Source organism: Muscardinus avellanarius (genome assembly GCF_963383645.1).
Source record: "Muscardinus avellanarius genome assembly, chromosome: 15".
Lineage (NCBI taxonomy): Eukaryota > Metazoa > Chordata > Mammalia > Rodentia > Gliridae > Muscardinus > Muscardinus avellanarius.
In genome coordinates this window covers 86,463,876-86,480,103 of record NC_137801.1, presented here as the reverse complement: position 1 = coordinate 86,480,103, position 16,228 = coordinate 86,463,876, and the positions used below count along the sequence as shown (strand labels likewise).

The window sequence follows — 16,228 nt, the reverse complement described above, 5'->3', positions numbered from 1 at the left end:
GGAACAGCTCCCAAGTGCTCCTGGAGCCAGGCTAGGGGCCCAGAGAAATTCCCCCAAATGAAAGGGCTCCTCCTCACCAGGAGGCCACTTTGAATGTGAATGCGGCTTTCTGGTCCAGGTTCTGCTGGGATTCCTGGGCTCCTTCTGCAAGGATTTACTGCTGAGTGGGGGGGGTGCGCCTTGCAGGGGTGGCTCCCCCAGGACGGGCCCTCTGCTCATGAAGAGGAGGAGCCAGCACGTGGAGAATGCAGAGCAGGCAGCAATTAGGCCGCCATGACCGCAGTTGATTAGTGGTTTGGAGTAATGAAGATTTTCTCCTAAAAATGGGTGAGGACTGCTTAGAAAGGAGAGATTTGCTGGAGATAGTGCTCGCTTTGAAACACTTCACCCTGGGGGGAGCCGGGCCACTCTGCCGGCTCCGGCTCCTTTAGCATGGCAGGCTCCAGGTTTCTGCCGGCCTGGCTTGCTGATGCATATCTGGGCGCCCGCCTGGGCTTTCCCTCTGTAATGCTGAGCAGCGTAATTACTCCTCTGGGTTCCTGGGCCAGGCTCAGGGGATTAACTCTTGGCTAACATTATCTGCTTCTTTACTATTTAAATCAAGAAGTGGCTAGGTGGACTTCGGGTTCGTGATGCTAAGGTATTAATTGTATTACCTCTGTTCATCAAACCGTCTTTGTGTGGGATTTCAGATTCTTGGAAACACCTACTCTCATAAAGTGGACATCTTCTCTTTAGGCCTGATTCTTTTCGAATTGCTGTACCCATTCAGCACACAGATGGAAAGAGTCAGGGTAAGTATGCGTGTCCTCAGAAAGATTGGAAGAGAAATCATCTTAAAATTTACAATAGGTTTTTGTTTGGGGTTTTTGTTTGTTTGTTATTTTCGTTGTGGTGGTGGTACTGGGGATGGAACCCAGGAACATTCTACCTCCGAGCGCAACCTCCTGTCTCAGCCTCCCAAGTACAGCTACAAACAATTTTTAAAGCAGGTTAGGTGGGTTTTTTTTGGGGGGAGGGGTGCAGAGGTGGGGATGGGACCCAGGGCTTTGCCCATTCTGGGCAGGTGCCTCATTGACCCTAAGATTAAATTATTCTTAATGCCAGTAGCTGGTTAAACCAAGGGGAAGAGGTCATGTTAGCTCTTGAGAGGGGAGTTTTAGACTGCTTCCTTCCATTTAAAGTTCAGTCTGGATGGACATGGTAATGAAGGCCTATGATCCTAGTACTTGGGAGGCTGAGACAGAAGGGTCACAGGTTCAAGGCCAGCCTCAGTAACTTAAGAAGAAAAAAAAGCTTAGTCTTTAAAAAAAAAAGTTTCACTATGATTGAACAGTATCTCTCATTACTACATTTCTTTTTTATTTTATTTCATTGTTACTGGGGATGGAACCCAGGGGTGTATTTTCAAACAGGGTCTCACTGAGTTGCAGAGGGCCTCACTAAGTCGCTGAAGCTATCTGCGAACCCAGATCTTCCTGTCTCAGCCTCCCAAATACTGGGATTACAGGCGTGCACCACCACGCCCGGCTTTTATTTTTTATTTTAAACAGTGTTTTGCTAAAATGCTGAGGCTCGCCTCAAACCTACTATCCTCCCATCTCAGCCTCCCAAGTACTGCAATTACGGGCATGCACCGCCATGCCTGGCTTTGTCAGTACATTTCCGCTAAGTGCAAAGCTAAGGAACACCATGTCAAGTTTTATGGAGTTAAGGTGAATATGGTGGCACACACCTGTAATCCCAGTATTTCGGAAGCGGAGATAAGAGGATCCCAGGTTCGAGGCCAGCCTCAGCAAGTAGTGTGACTCTCATCAACCTAGCGAGATCCTGTTTCAAAATAAAAGTGAAATAGGCTGGGAGTGTGGCTCAAAGATAGAATGCTCCTGGGTTCGATCCTTAGTAAAAAAAAAAAAGAATATGGTATTAGCTGGGCAAGGTAGTACACACCTATATGTCAGTATTTAAGAGGCTGAGACAGGAGGATAACAGGTTCAAGGACAGCCTCAGCAATTAGCAAAGTCCTCAGCAACTTAGGGAGGTCCTGTTTCATAATAAATAAGGGATAGGGCTGTATCTCACAGATAGAATGTCCCTGAGCCCAAAAAATAATTTGTTTATGGAGTTGTGTACATCACAGAACACTCTCAAGAAAGTAAAAAGATGGGTGCTGGGGTGTGCCTCCGTGGTAGACCGCTTGCCTCGTACGCTCAAGGCCCTGGGTTCTGTCCCCAGCACCGCAAGAAAATTTTATGTCTAAATAGATCCATCTCTCAGACTTAAAGTGACACTTTTTTTTATTTTTTAGACCTTAACTGATGTCAGAAATCTTAAATTCCCACCACTGTTTACTCAGAAATTTCCTCGTGAGGTAAGTATAATTCTCATCCCTTATTTTCTTTAAAATCATATTTAGAGCCAGGCAGGGTGGCGCACACCTGTAATCCCAGCTCTTGGGAGGCTGAAATAGGAGGATCGAAGGTTGGAAGTTAGCCTCAGCAAGTTAATGAGACCCTGTTTTAAAATAAAAAGAGCTGCTGGGCGTGGTGGCTCACGCTTGTAATCCAGCATTTGGGAGGCTGAGACAGAAGGATCGCGGTTCTCCGACAGCCTCAGCTCCTTAGCGAGGCCCTTTGCAACTCAGTGAGACCCTGTTTCAAAATAACCAAAAATAGGGCTGGGGAGTAGCTCAGAGGTCGAATGCCCCTGGGCTCCATCCCGACCTGCAATTAAAAAAGAAAAGTACTCTGGCTCTAGATCAGAAGTAGAAAGCCTCTGGGTTCAATCTCTAGTACCAAAATAAGAAAAGAAAAGAAAAGAAAATTGTATTCAGAATTTAAAAAGCCCCAAACAGTCAAGCAGTGAGTTTCCTCCTTTACAAACAAGGAAGCCAGAGATCCAGAGCGGAGAAGGATCTGCTCCCAAGCAAGAGCCCACTGCTGGTTTTTTGTTTGTTCGGGGTATTTTGGGGTTTTTTTGTTTGTTTTTTGTTTTTGTTTTTTTTTTTTTGGTGGTACTGGGGATGGAACCCAGGGGCCTTCTACCTCTGGGCTACACTCCCAGACCTATTTTATATTTTATTTGGAAACAGGGTCTCTTAAGCCAGCTCAGCTGGCTTCGAACCTGCGCGATCCTCCTGTCTCCGCCTCCCAAGCGCGGGGATTACAAGTGTGCGCCACCACGCCCGGCAGAGCCCATGGTTGTTAAGACCAGTGGCGGGACTGGCCGCCCCTTGCCCAAGACCCTGCACTGCCCCATGGACCTCCCTGCGCTTCTCACAGGACCAAAGCACAGTTAGGGCCACGCCATCCCTCTCCTTATTTTAGTGAATTTGTAAAAAAGCTGGCTTTTAAGCCAGGCGTGGTGGCACACGTTTATAATCCCAGCGCTTGGGAGGCTGAGACAGGAGGATCTCACAGGTTCAAAGCCAGCCTCAGCTACTTAGTGAGGCTCTCAACAATTTAGTGAGACCCTGTTTCCAAATAAAATATAAAAATAGGTCTGGGAGTGTAGCCCGGAGGTAGTAAAAGCCCCTGGGTTCTACCCCCAGTACCACGGGGGGGGGGGGGGGGGACTGGCTTATACTTTAAAGAAAAAGGACACTGATAATTGTTTTTGTTTTTTTTAATCCTGGAAACAGGGGACATTCTACCTCTGAGCTTTACCCCATCCCCTTTTATTTTTTATTTTGAAACAGGATCTCACTTTGTTTCTGAAGCAATCCTCCTATCTCAGGCTCCCAAGTACTGAGGTTACAGGTGAACCCCCGTGCCCTGTTTCACATATAGCTATCGACTGTGGGTGTTGGGGTCAGCGCCACACCGGAAGTGGTTCAGAGACTGAGAAAGGAAACTTAAGCTAGTCTTGACTGTAAAATTTGTGTGGGATGAATTTCTGAAGTTGTCTTTAGATTGAACCCAGGGAATTCAGACCCTGAGCTACACCCTCGGCCCTGTTTGTTTTTTGTCTGAAACAGGGTCTCACTAAGTTGATGAGAGTCTTCCTATATTGCTGAGGTTGTCCTCGAACCTGTGATCCTCCTGCCTCAGCCTCCCAAGTACTGAGATTACAGGAATATACTAACACACCTGGCTTAAAGTTATCTTTCTTTTCTTTTTTTTTTTTTTTTGGTGGTACTGGGGTGGAACCCAGGGGATTCTCTACCTCTGGGCTATACTCCCAGACCTATTTTATACTTTATTTGGAACAGGGTCTCACTACGTTGCTGAGAGCCTCACTCAGTAGCTGAGGCTGGCCTTGAACCTGTGCGATCCTCCTGTCTCAGCCTCCTAAGCACTGGGATGACAAGCGTGCCCACCACGCCCGGCAAGTTGTCTTTCTTTTTACAACTTTTTTTTTCCATAATATGTGTGGTCCACTACCATATGATTTTAAAATTTATATTTTGACAAATTTGACAAATATATACCAAATTATAAATTTATTTATTTATTTATTTGCACTTGGGATAGAACCCAGGGGCATTCTACCTCCAAGCTATACTCTCAGCCCTATTTTCTGTTCTTTATTTTGAAACAGAGTCTCACTGAGTTGCAGAGGGCCTCACTAAGTAGCAGAGGCTGTCCGCGAACCGCGATCCTCCGGTCTCAGCCTCCCGAATGCTGGGATGACATGCTGGGATGACGAGCGCGCCCACCACGCCCGGCATGAAGTTAATGACCTAATTGGAAAAAGTAAAAGTCTATCAGCATCAGAAGTATTGTGGCCGGGCGTGGTGGGCACACTCGTAATCCCCGCACTCGGGAGGCTGAGACCGGAGGATCACGGTTCGCGGACAGCCTCAGCTACTTAGCGAGGCCCTCTGCAACTCAGTGAGACCCTGTTTCAAAATAAACAATAAAAATAGAGCTGGGGGTGTCGCTCAGAGGTAGACTGCCCCTAGGTTCCCTCCCCAGTACCACAAAAATAAATAAATAAATAAATAAATAAATAAATAAAAAAAACAATTTCTTTCTAAACTTTTATTTATTTATTTATTCTTTGGTGGTACTGGGGGTGGAACCCAGAGGCTTTCTACCTCCGGGCTATACCCCCAGACCTATTTTATACTTTATTTGGAAACAGGGTCTCACTGAGTTGCCGAGGCTGGCTTCGAACCTGTGCGATCCTCCGGTCTCAGCCTCCCGAGCGCGGGGATGACAAACGTGCGCCACGACGCCCGGCTCCGAAACTTTTTTTAAAAAACTTCATAATATACTCGGGATGCTAACCTGAAATGAAAGGTCTGAGGCCAGCCTCAGCAACTTAGTGAGAACCTGTTTCCAAATAAAAAGTGAGGAGGGCCGGGGATGTACCTCAGAGGTGGAACGCCCCTGGGGCCAGTCCCCAGTTCCAAAACAGGGAGGGAGGCCCGGGGACAGCACCGGGCCGAGCGCCTGCCCAGTGCGCTCAAGGCCCGGGGTTCCATCCTTAGCACCCCAATCAAACCATCAATCACTCAGTCAAATAAAGAACCATTCGGTGACCAAAACCTGGCCCCTGGATCACAAAATCATGTCTTTTATTTCAGTATTTGATGGTTCAAGACATGCTCTCCCCGTCCCCCACGGAACGGCCGGAAGCCACGGACATCATTGAAAATGCTGTCTTCGAGGACTTGGAGTTCCCGGGAAGAGCTGTGCTCCGGCAGCGGTCCCGCTCCGTGAGCTTTCAGGAGCGGACCGTTCGTGAAGGCCCAGCCTCGCCCGCGGCCTGCCAGGCAGCCAGCCCCCAGCGCCTCTAGGGCCCGCGCTTTCCAAAAGCGTGGCCTCAAAAACTTCGGGGCTTCCTAAGTTGTACTCTGGACTGCTTTTTCTAAGTCAAACGGAAGCCAGCTGCGGGGCCTACCCTAACTTGAGCCAACTCGAGTCTGGCTGTGCCTACAGGAGAAGGCTGTCTGGGGGACGGCCCTCTGCCCTGTGTGGGGCTCCTGAGAGGGCCAGGCTTTGTAGCTCTCGCCTCCTGCCTAGGAGGGAAGGAGAAGCAATCCCTAAAATATAGAGCTATTTAAAATGGGAATATTAGCCGGGCGTGGTGGCGCGCACTTGTCATCCCAGCATTCGGGAGGCTGAGACAGGAGGATCGAGGTTTGTGGACAGCCTCAGCTACTTAGGCCCTCCGCAACTCAGTGAGACCCTGTTTCAAAATAGAGAATAAAAAATAGGGCTGAGGTTGTAGCTCGGAGGTAGAATGCCCCAAGTTTAATTCCCAGTACCACAAAAAAATAAAAATAAAATGGAAATATTTTTATAGTACAAATGAATGAAAGTGCCCCCCCCCGTGGTAACTCTATTGTTCTAGAAATATGCTTTCTAGAGATAGGATTATTTTTTAAACCGATTTCTAAGAAAGAAAGAGCTGACTCCGTCTTTGTCCCTGGCGGGTAAATGAGGAATCCGCGCTTATCTTGGAGGCAGGTGGCACAGGGTGACCGTTTGTTACCTAGTTTTCTAGTCTCTTTGTAGCTTTAAATAGCTTCGTTCCATAAGTGGGTCTAAGAATTTAAGAACTCGGCATTTTTGCCTTCAGCAAAGGGGAAATGAAGCTTTTTATGTAAATTGGTCAAAAGTTTTGGTTTTGGGGGGAAAAGCTGTAGTCAGAAGCGGACCGTCTATCACAACTCACTTCTCCAGCTGTGGACTAAATTAATAAAACTGTGTCTTGTGTGTGATCCTTTAGCTTGATACGTCCCCAAGCCGATTCGAGGTAACGGTATAATCATCTCGCCTGCTAACATGTTTTTATTTTTCCCTGTAAATATGTTTATTTTTTATTTATAAAAATTCTGAAATCAATCCATTTGGGTTGGTGGTGTACAGAACGCACTTCGGTGTGTTAACTATGGTGACTTCTTTCAAGTCTAAATGATTTAATAAAACTTTTATAAATTAATGTTGACTCTTTCTTGGGGAAGTTCGCCTCAAAATGGTAGGTTGTCTACTTCACCCGCTAGGGTCCTGGGTTGATGCGGGGTTCTAACCCTACCACCAAGACTTGGCCCTGGCCTGTTCCTACAGCGTCTGTCTCCCTGATATTTTCCAGAGACCCACCAGGTTCCCTTCCCCATTTCCAGGAACCATGGCCAAGAGACACTTGCTGGGCACCTCCGCTGGGCGGGGCCGCAGAGCAGAGGAAGCACCCCAGAGGGAGCCTGGAGAGGAAGGGGCTGCTGTCACTGCCTGACCCCCACGGCCCCCGTGGAAGCACCCTGCACTGTGGCCAACCAGCTCAAAGCACTGTGGTTTGCGGACAGCCTCAGCTACTTAATGAGGCCCTTTGCAACTCAGTGAGACCCTGCTTCAAAAAAAAAAAAAGAATAAATAATAGGGCTGGGGATGTAGCTCAGAAGTAGAATGCCCCTGGTTTCCATCCCCGGAACTGCAAAAAAAAAAAAAAAAAAATCAATATGCAGAGATGGGCATGTGGCACACGCTTATGATCCCCGTACTTGGGAGGCTGAGACAGGAGGATCGCAGGTTCACGGCTAGCCTCAGCAATTTAGGCCCTCTGCAACCTAGTGAGACCTGTTTCAAAATAAAAGAATAAAAAAAAAATAGGTCTGGAGGTGAAGCTCAGAGGTAGACTGTCCTTGGGTTCCATCCCCAGTACCACACACACACACACACACAAAATTAAAGTCCATATATATAAAGAAAGCCAGAATTTTTCTATACCCTAAGAATGAATTCTCTGAGAAAGAAACTGTGAAAGCAAGCCCATTCACAATAGCCACAAATAAAATACCTAGTAATTAGCTTAATTAAGGAAGCAAAAGACCTCTACAATGAAAATTATAAGATATTGAAAAGAGAAAGACACTAAAAGACAAAGACTGCCCATGTTCATGGATTAGAAGAACTAATCGTGTTAAAATGTCTATACTAAACCAGTGGTGCTGGCTCAGGGCTGTAATCCCAATTTGGGAGGCTGTCTGGAGGATTGTAGGTTCTCAGCCAGCCTCAGCTACTCAGGCCCTTTGTAACTTAATGAGACCCTGTTTCAAAATAAAAGAATAAAATAGGCCTAGGGGGTGTAGAATGCCCCTGGGTTCTATCCCCAGTACAACACACACACACACACACACACACACACACACACACACACACACACACATTAAATAATATAAAAATTGGACTAGGTAGAACTCCTTTGAGTTCAATCCCCATTCCTCCCTCCCCAAATTAAAAGAATCCTAACACTAAAAACAGATTAACGTCTAGAACCCTAGCACGGTTGTAAAGGAAGCAGAGTTGGGGCTGTAAGTGGCAGAGTGGACAGGGGGCGGGGCGGTCCTTCAGCCCCACCGGGCCCTCCAGGGCGGAGGGAGGGAGCGTGCAGGGGGCACGGGCATCTTTGGAAGGAGCTCAGTGCTGGCCCTGGATCTGGACTCCCTGGGATCAGCGACGCACTGAGGGAGCAGACGGGGAAAGGCAATTCTGACGTTCTGATGTGCTTTTTCATGTTTTTTCTCCCACTGATATCTGGGCCATTTTTTGCCCAGAGACGGGAACAGCTAGCTCCCAAACCATGTACAGCCACAGTTAGTCTTACTCCTGGAACAGGCTCTTTGCAGGGACCCTAGGGGCCCTTGGTCCACCCCAACGCACCTGCCGCAGCCTGGATAGGGCCTCAGGGCGCCACGTCCGCCCTGCAACTCCAGCATCTGCCAGCAGGTGGCTCCTTCCCCTACCCTCGACCTCAGACCTTGGAGAGCTGGGACGAACTTTCTGAAAGGCTGGGGTGGCGCACACCTGTAATCATCGCAGGTCTTGGGAGGCAGAGACAGGAAGAACACGGGTTCGAGACCAGCCTGGGAAAGTTAGTGAGATTCTCAGCCACCTCGCCAGACTTTATCTCAAAACAAAAAGTAAAAAGGGGGCGGCTGGAGGGTATAATTGAGAGGTAGAATGCTCCTGGATTCCATCACAGTACCAAAAAAATTGGGGGAAAAAACAGGCATGGTGGCACATGCTTGCAATCTCAGTACTTGGGAGGCTGAGACAGAAGGATCACAAGTTCGAGGTCAGCCTCAGCAAGTAATGAGACATCAATCTAGTGAGACCCTGTTTCAAAATAAAAATTTTAAAGTCAGGCGTGTTGGTACATGCTTGTAATCCCAGCATTTGGGAGGCTGAGACAGGAGGATCGTGGTTATGGACAGCCTCAGCTACTTAGTGAGGCCCTCTGCAACTCAGTGGGACCCTGTTTCAAAATAAAGGTTAAAAAATAGGGCTGGGGATATGGCTCACAGGTACAATGCCCCTGGGTTCCATCCTCAGGACTGCAAAAAAAAAAAAAAAAATGGGGCATGGGGCAGGGGGTGTAGCTTGTAGGTCGAATGCACCTGGGTTCCATCCCCAGACCACAATATATATATATATATATATATATATATATATATATATATATATATAGAGAGAGAGAGAGAGAGAGAGAGAGAGAGAGAGAGAGAGGGCGCGCTGGGGATTGAACAACCCAGGGCCTATCTAGCACTGTGCCACACCATGGCCCCATCATATTTGATGAATAAAATAAGAAAAAAGAAAACCAATAAATGACATCTACAGTATCCCAGTGTCTTCTGCTGTGGAGAAGGACGTAACACGGTCTCATTAAATTCCACGAGGCCCTTTGCAAAGCAGACAGCGGGTGAGTACAGTCACAGAAGCTGGCAAGGAGCCTGTCTTTGGGCCACCTGATTTGCATGACCATCCCCAGGCCCAGGGCCTTGGGGCAGTGACAGGGGCCAGGACCCTCGGGTGCGGCCCAGCCGGGCTGGACCTCCTCCTACACTGTGAATAGCATCTCCTCCTCCTCCTCCTCCTCCTCCTCCTCCTCCTCCTCCTCCTCACCCTCCTCCTCCTTCTCCTCCTCCTCCCCTCCTCTTCATCCTCCTCTTTCTCTTCCTCCTCCTTTCCCTCCATTCCCCTCCTACCTCCTCTTCCTCCCTCCTTCCCCTCCTTCTCCCTCTCCTTCTACCCCTCTTCCTCTCCCTCCTCCTCCCCCTTCTTTTCCTCCTTTCCCCTCCTCCCTCCTCCCTCCTCCCTCCTCCTCCCTCTCCCTCCTCCTCCCCCTCCTCCTCCCCTTCTTTTCCTCCTTTCTCCTCCCTCCTCCCTCCTCTTCCTCCCTCCTCCCCCTCCTCCTCCTCCCTCCTCCCTCCTCCTCCCTCCTCCCCCTCCTTCTCCCTCCTCCCCCTCCTCCTCCTCCCCTTCTTTTCCTCCTTTCTCCTCCTCCCTCCTCCCCCTCCTCCTCCTCCCCTTCTCTTCCTCCTTTCTCCTCCTCCCTCCTCCCTCCTCCTCCTCCCTCCTCCCCTCCTCCTCCTCCCCTTCTCTTCCTCCTTTCTCCTCCTCCCTCCTCCCTCCTCCTCCTCCCTCCTCCCCCTCCTCCTCCTCCCCTTCTCTTCCTCCTTTCTCCTCCTCCCTCCTCCCTCCTCCTCCTCCCTCCTCCCCCTCCTCCTCCTCCCCTTCTTTTCCTCCTTTCTCCTCCTCCCTCCTCCCCCTCCTCCTCCTCCCCTTCTCTTCCTCCTTTCTCCTCCTCCCTCCTCCCTCCTCCTCCTCCCTCCTCCCCTCCTCCTCCTCCCCTTCTCTTCCTCCTTTCTCCTCCTCCCTCCTCCCTCCTCCTCCTCCCTCCTCCCCTCCTCCTCCTCCCCTTCTCTTCCTCCTTTCTCCTCCTCCCTCCTCCCTCCTCCTCCTCCCTCCTCCCCCTCCTCCTCCTCCCCTTCTTTTCCTCCCTCCTCCTCCTCCCTCCTCCCCCTCCTCCTCCTCCCCTTCTCTTCCTCCTTTCTCCTCCTCCCTCCTCCTTTCTCCTCCTCCCTCCTCCCCCTCCTCCTCCTCCCCTTCTCTTCCTCCTTTCTCCTCCTCCCTCCTCCCTCCTCCTCCTCCCCCCCACTCCCTTTTCCTCTCCCTCCTCCTCTTCTTATTCCTTTGGGACGGGCCTTCCCTTGCACTGGGGATGGGACCCAGGGGTGTTCCGCCTCCAGGCTGCACCCCGGCCCTTTTTCCTCTGTGTTCGACACCTGGCCCTGCTGGGTTGCGGGCGGCCAGGACTGAGGGTGGCCAGCCCGCTCGGTTCCCCGCCCGCCCCCCGGCCGGCGCGCAGGGAGGAGGCCAGTGGCCGAGCGCCGTCCTTTACTGCGCGGGTCCCCTCCGTCCTACTGGTAGAAGGGCGCCAGGGGCCCCCACCGCCCCAGGGCGGCCACCGCGGGCGGGAGCTCGGGGGCGTCGGCGCGGGGCCCCCGCCGGGCCGGGCCCGGGGCGGGGGGCGCGGGGGGGCAGGCGCTGGTGAGGTCCGGGGGCGCCTCGCCGGCCGGTGGCGGGAAGAAGCCGGGGAGGCCCAGGTCTCGGGCCGTCATGGGGGGCCTCCCGAAGGCCGCGAAGCCGTCGGCCAGCTTGGGGTTGGGGTCCGCGGCGGGCCGGTGGAACTCCTTGTCCCGGAGCTGGGCGTCCAGCGTGGCCTGCTGCGGAGATAAACAAGTACTCCAGGGTTACCCCGCAGGGAGGATGGGCCAGGGAGCACCCAAGACAAGGGCGCTTTATTTTATTACTTATTTATTGTAGTACTGGGACATTCCACCTCTGAGATGCACCGCCAGCCCTATTTTGTTTGTTTGTTTGTTTGTTTGTTTGTTTGTTTTTGCAAGCGACACAAGCTTGTAATCTCCGCGCTTGGGAGGCAGAGACAGGAGGATCGCGCAGGTTCGAAGCCAGCCTTGCTGGCTTAAGAGACCCTGTTTCCAAATAAAATATAAAATAGGTCTGGGAGTGTAGCCCGGAGGTAGAAGGGTTTCCAGGAACCCCAGTACCACCACCAGAAAGAAAGAAAGAAAGAAAGAAAGAAAGAAAGAAAGAAAGAAAGAAAGAAAGAAAGAAAGAAAGAAAGATTTTTTTGCAGTACTGAGGACGGAACCCAGGGGCATTCTATCTCCAAGCTACACCCCCCACCCTATTTTTTATTCTTTATTTTGAAACAGGGTCTCCCTGAGTTACGAAGGGCCTAAGTAGCTGAGACTGGCCACAAACCCGGATCCTCCTGTCTCAGCCTTCCGAATGCTGGGATGACAAGCGTGCGCCACCACACCCAGCCATATTTTATTTTTATTTTGAAACAGGGTCTTACTAGGTTGATGAGAGTCTCACTACTTGCCGAGGCTGGTTGTCCTCGAACCTGGACCCTCCCATCTCAGCCTCCCAAGTACTGGGATTTAAGTATTTGCCATCACTCCTGGCACACCTTGTTTTTTAAATTAAAAAACTTGCCGGGCGTGGTGGCGCATGCTTGTAATCCCCGCGCTTGGGAGGCTGAGACAGGAGGAGCACACGGGTTCAAAGCCAGCCTCAGGTACTGAGTGCGGCTCTCAAACTAGTGAGACCCTGTTTCCAAATAAGATATAAAAATAGGTTTGGGAGTAGAGCCCGGAAGTAGAAGGCCCCTGGGTTCCATCTCCAGTACCACAAAACAAAACAAAACAGAACCAAAATCCTCTCCAGGGCAACTGAACGGGAGAGCAGGCTCCTTCCTACCTCCTGCGGGGTGACCCTGGAGTACTTGTGCTTCCCGAAGGGCTTATAATCGACCATGTAGGAGCTCTGGTAGATGTCTAAATCCACGGGAGCCTAAGAAGAAAGGGGGTACACAAGAGGCCCACCTGTCATCCTGCCACTGAAACCATCCGATGGCTGCTTCTGCTTGCGCCCCGGCCTTGGGAGCCCCGGCCTTGGGAGCCGCTGCGGGCATCCATGGCTCCTCCCCACCTGGACGCTCCCTCCCCTCGCCCTCCCCGGGCTATACTCCCAGACCTTTTTTATATTTTATTTGGAAACAGGGTCTCACTAAGTTGCTGAGAGCCTCACTGAGTAGCTGAGGCTGGCCTCGAACCTGCACAATTCTCCTGTCTCAGCCTCCCAAGCGCGGGGATTACAAGCGTGCGCCACCACGCCCGGCTCCAGCCTTGTTCTTAGGCACCTCTGTAGCTCCAAGACTGGCATGAGTGCCAGGTATACCATGGATGGGTGTCTAATAAATACAGGCTAAATACTAAATAAGCATACCCCAGAACATACCCTATCGCAAACAAACATCAGAGGAGCAGAAGGAGCCCAGCCCACCCCTGTGGCTGCTGCAGAGGCTGCTGGCCCTGGAGGGACACGGGAGACCCCAGCCTCGTCACTCACCTGTCCCGGGAACGTCACCCGCGCCATGGCCCAGGACCTGCACAGACAAGTCGGTCAGCCCTGCTCTGCCAAGCCGAAGGCCCCCATACCCACAACTGTGCTGGCTGGGCACCCTTGCCCGGTCCCCTGGCCCCTTCCTCCCAATCCTGGGATCCCCCGTACACTATCATCCACCCCTGGCCGAGGCACTATGGATACCTGCGCTGGTGGACAGGGGCCCTGGGACAGAGACAGAGGCAGGACTCAGGAATTAGAACTCTGAAAACACCAGATGTAGCTGGGCGTGGTGGCGCATGCTTGATATCCTAGTACTTAGAGGCTGAGACAGGAGGATCACAGGTTCAAAGCCAGCCTCAGCTACTTAGTAAGGCCTTCTGCAACTTAGTGAGACCCCGTTTCAAAATAAAGGATAAAAAATAGGGCTGGGAGCTGGGCATGGTGGCGCACGCTTGTAATCCCAGCATTTGGGAGGCTGAGACAGGAGGATCGTGGTTCATAGCCAGTCTCGGCTACTTAGTGAGGCCCTTTGCAATTCAGTGAGACCCTGTTTCAAAATAAAGAATAAAAAGAAAATGGGCCGGGCGTGGTGGCGCACGCTTGTAATCCCCGCGCTTGGGAGGCGGAGACAGGAGGATCGCGCAGGTTCCAAGCCAGCCACGCGTGCTGGCTTAGGAGACCCTGTTTCCAAATAAAAATGTAAAAATAGGTCTGGGAGTGTAGCCTGGAGGTAGAAGGGCTTCCAGGAACCCCAGTACCACCAAAAAATAAAATAAAATAAAAAATAAAAAATGGGGCTGGGGTGTAGCTTGAAGGTAGAATGCCCCTGGATCCCATCCCCAGTATTGCCAAAAAATATATATAGGGCTGGGGGTGTCGCTAAGAAGTAGAATGCCCCTGGGTTCCATCCCCAGTACTGCAAAACAAAACAAAACAAAAACACAGATGTATTTCTCGTCAGGTACATCAGGCAGCAGGGCAAGGTAAACCTTTAAGGACTACCCTTGGGGTAACATAGCCCTGAGTTTCCATCATCGGCCAATCCTGGGGTGTAAATACTCCAGCATGGCTGTGCACGGAGAGGGCCCTCGTGAGCCAGCGCCCAGGTCCCTCTGACCCGGGACCGCAGCCTGCCCAGGGGAGGGCAGCGCATGCGCGGGGCCGGCATGTCAAGGGAGGAAGGCTCAGAGGCCCAGGATTCGGGCTGAAGGGCTGCAGCCCCAGGCCTTGCCCTGCCTGGCCCGGTCAGCTCTCGGGACCTAGGGAGGCCTCTGCGCCAGGCACAGCGGAGCTCGGCCGGCCGGCCCAACCACGTGTGCATGAACTTCCGTAGAATTTTTATACTGGGGTCCTGGGGATTGAACCCACGGCCTCGCTCACTGGACTACATCCCCCGCGCCTTCGATAAGACCATACTCTCAAGGCTCATTTCCATAGTTTCTCACTGGATTTTCTTTTGAGGTTTTCCAGGCCAGCCTCCGACTTGTGATCCTCCTCCTCAGCTTCCGCGGTGGCTGGGGTTATAAGCGCACACCGCTGCAGGACTGCGCCCGCAACCCCTACACTTTTTGTTTTGTTTTTGGTACTGGGGATTGAACCCAGGGCATTCTACCTTCCAGCTACATCTCCAGCCCCTTTTTGTTTATTTATTTTGAAACAGGGTCTTGCTCGGTCGCTGAGGCTCTCAGTACATTGCTGAAGCTGGTCTCAAGCCTGTGATCCTCCTGTCTCAGCCTCCCACGTCACTAGGATTAAGGGTGGGAGCCACCACGCCCAACGACCCCTAAATTCTCAATGAGAGTCCTATTGGCTGGGTGTAGCAAGGTGTGGCCAGAGGGCAGTGGCCAGACCTCAAATGGCCCCGTGTCCATCCCCCTCCCACCCTGCCTCCCTTCCATTCATTCATTCATTTGTGCGTTAGAGGGGAATAAGGAGTGTGTGTGTGTGTGTGTGTGTGTGTGTGTGTGTGTGTGTTACTGGAGGTGGAACCCAGGGGCTTTTCTACCTCCAGGCTATACTCCCAGACCTATTTTATACTTTATTTGGAAACAGGGTCTCACTAAGTAGCTGAGAGCCTCACTAAGTAGCTGAGGCTGGCTTCAAGCCTGTGCGATCCTCCTGTCTCAGCCTCCCATGTGCGGGGATTACAAGCGTGCGCCACCACGTCCAGCAATAATGAAATTTTGAATGCAGAGGATTCTACCTCTGAGCTAAACCTCCAATCCTTTTAACTTTCCTTTTTTTTTTAAGGGGTATACCCCCAACCCTATTTTTTTTGGGGGGGGGTTTTCCTGGAAGCCCTTCTACCTCCGGGCTACACTCCCACGGGCTACACTCCCAGACCTATTTTTTATTTATTTTTTTTTTTTTGAAACAGGGTCTCTTAAGCCAGCGCGGCTGGCTTGGAACCTGCGCGATCCTCCTGTCTCCGCCTCCCAAGCGTGGGGATTACAAGCGTGCGCCACCACGCCCGGCCACCCCCAACCCTATTTTTATTTTCATTTTGAAACAGGGTCTCCCTAAGTTAATGATGAGTCTCGCTACTTGCTGAGGCTCCAACCTGCGATCCTCCCGTCTCAGCCTCCGAGTACTAGGGGTTAGAGGCGCGCCCCACGCCTGGCCTCCTTTTGGTGCACCGGAGGCTCCTCTCCTGGGGCCGGACCAGCCACACACAGCGCCTACCCCTCCTCTGCCGAGGCGGTGCTCCTGCCGACTGTCCTGCGCCTGTCCTGCTGCTGCTCCTGTCTCCGCGATGGCTCTGGCCTCGTCTGTGTGGCAGAGACTGTTTCGGCCACAGGCCCTGGTCATTGTGATGTGACGTCCCTCCCTCATGGCAGGCCCTGTCTCCGGCTCATCCCTCTGTGAGCCAACACGGACCCTGGCAGCGCAGGGCGGCGGCGGTGTTGGGGGCATGTGCCCGTCTTTCCAGTGCGCTCTGGAATCCTCTCAGGAGAGGGGGGTAAGAGGAAGCCACGTGGCCTATGACATCAGTCTGTGGCTCAGTCTCAGAGCCCCTGCAGGGCTCTGCTGCAGAGACAATGGCTTGCTGGACAGCAGAGTTC

At 51.8% G+C, this 16,228-nt stretch overlaps 2 protein-coding genes across 2 annotated transcripts in view; one reads left to right on the top strand and one right to left on the bottom strand.

Annotated features, from left to right (window-relative positions):
* Positions 1-5,743, top strand: part of EIF2AK3 (eukaryotic translation initiation factor 2 alpha kinase 3) — a gene marked incomplete at both ends in the record, with an annotated part of 64,315 nt that extends 58,572 nt beyond the window's left edge. The window contains 3 exons of the mRNA XM_080711435.1: positions 693-794; positions 2,309-2,371; positions 5,531-5,743. Of these exons, the coding sequence (XP_080567561.1) occupies positions 693-794; positions 2,309-2,371; positions 5,531-5,743 (378 nt within the window). The remainder of the gene's footprint in view (positions 1-692; positions 795-2,308; positions 2,372-5,530) is intronic.
* Positions 5,744-11,149: 5,406 nt separating this feature from the next.
* On the bottom strand, positions 11,150-13,196 carry SPMIP9 (sperm microtubule inner protein 9; the record flags this gene model as incomplete). The annotated part of the gene is made up of 3 exons (XM_080711434.1): positions 11,150-11,452; positions 12,519-12,611; positions 13,170-13,196. The coding sequence occupies 3 exons, from the start codon at positions 13,194-13,196 to the stop codon at positions 11,150-11,152; spliced, it is 423 nt and encodes a 140-aa protein (XP_080567560.1).
* Positions 13,197-16,228: the final 3,032 nt, after the last annotated feature.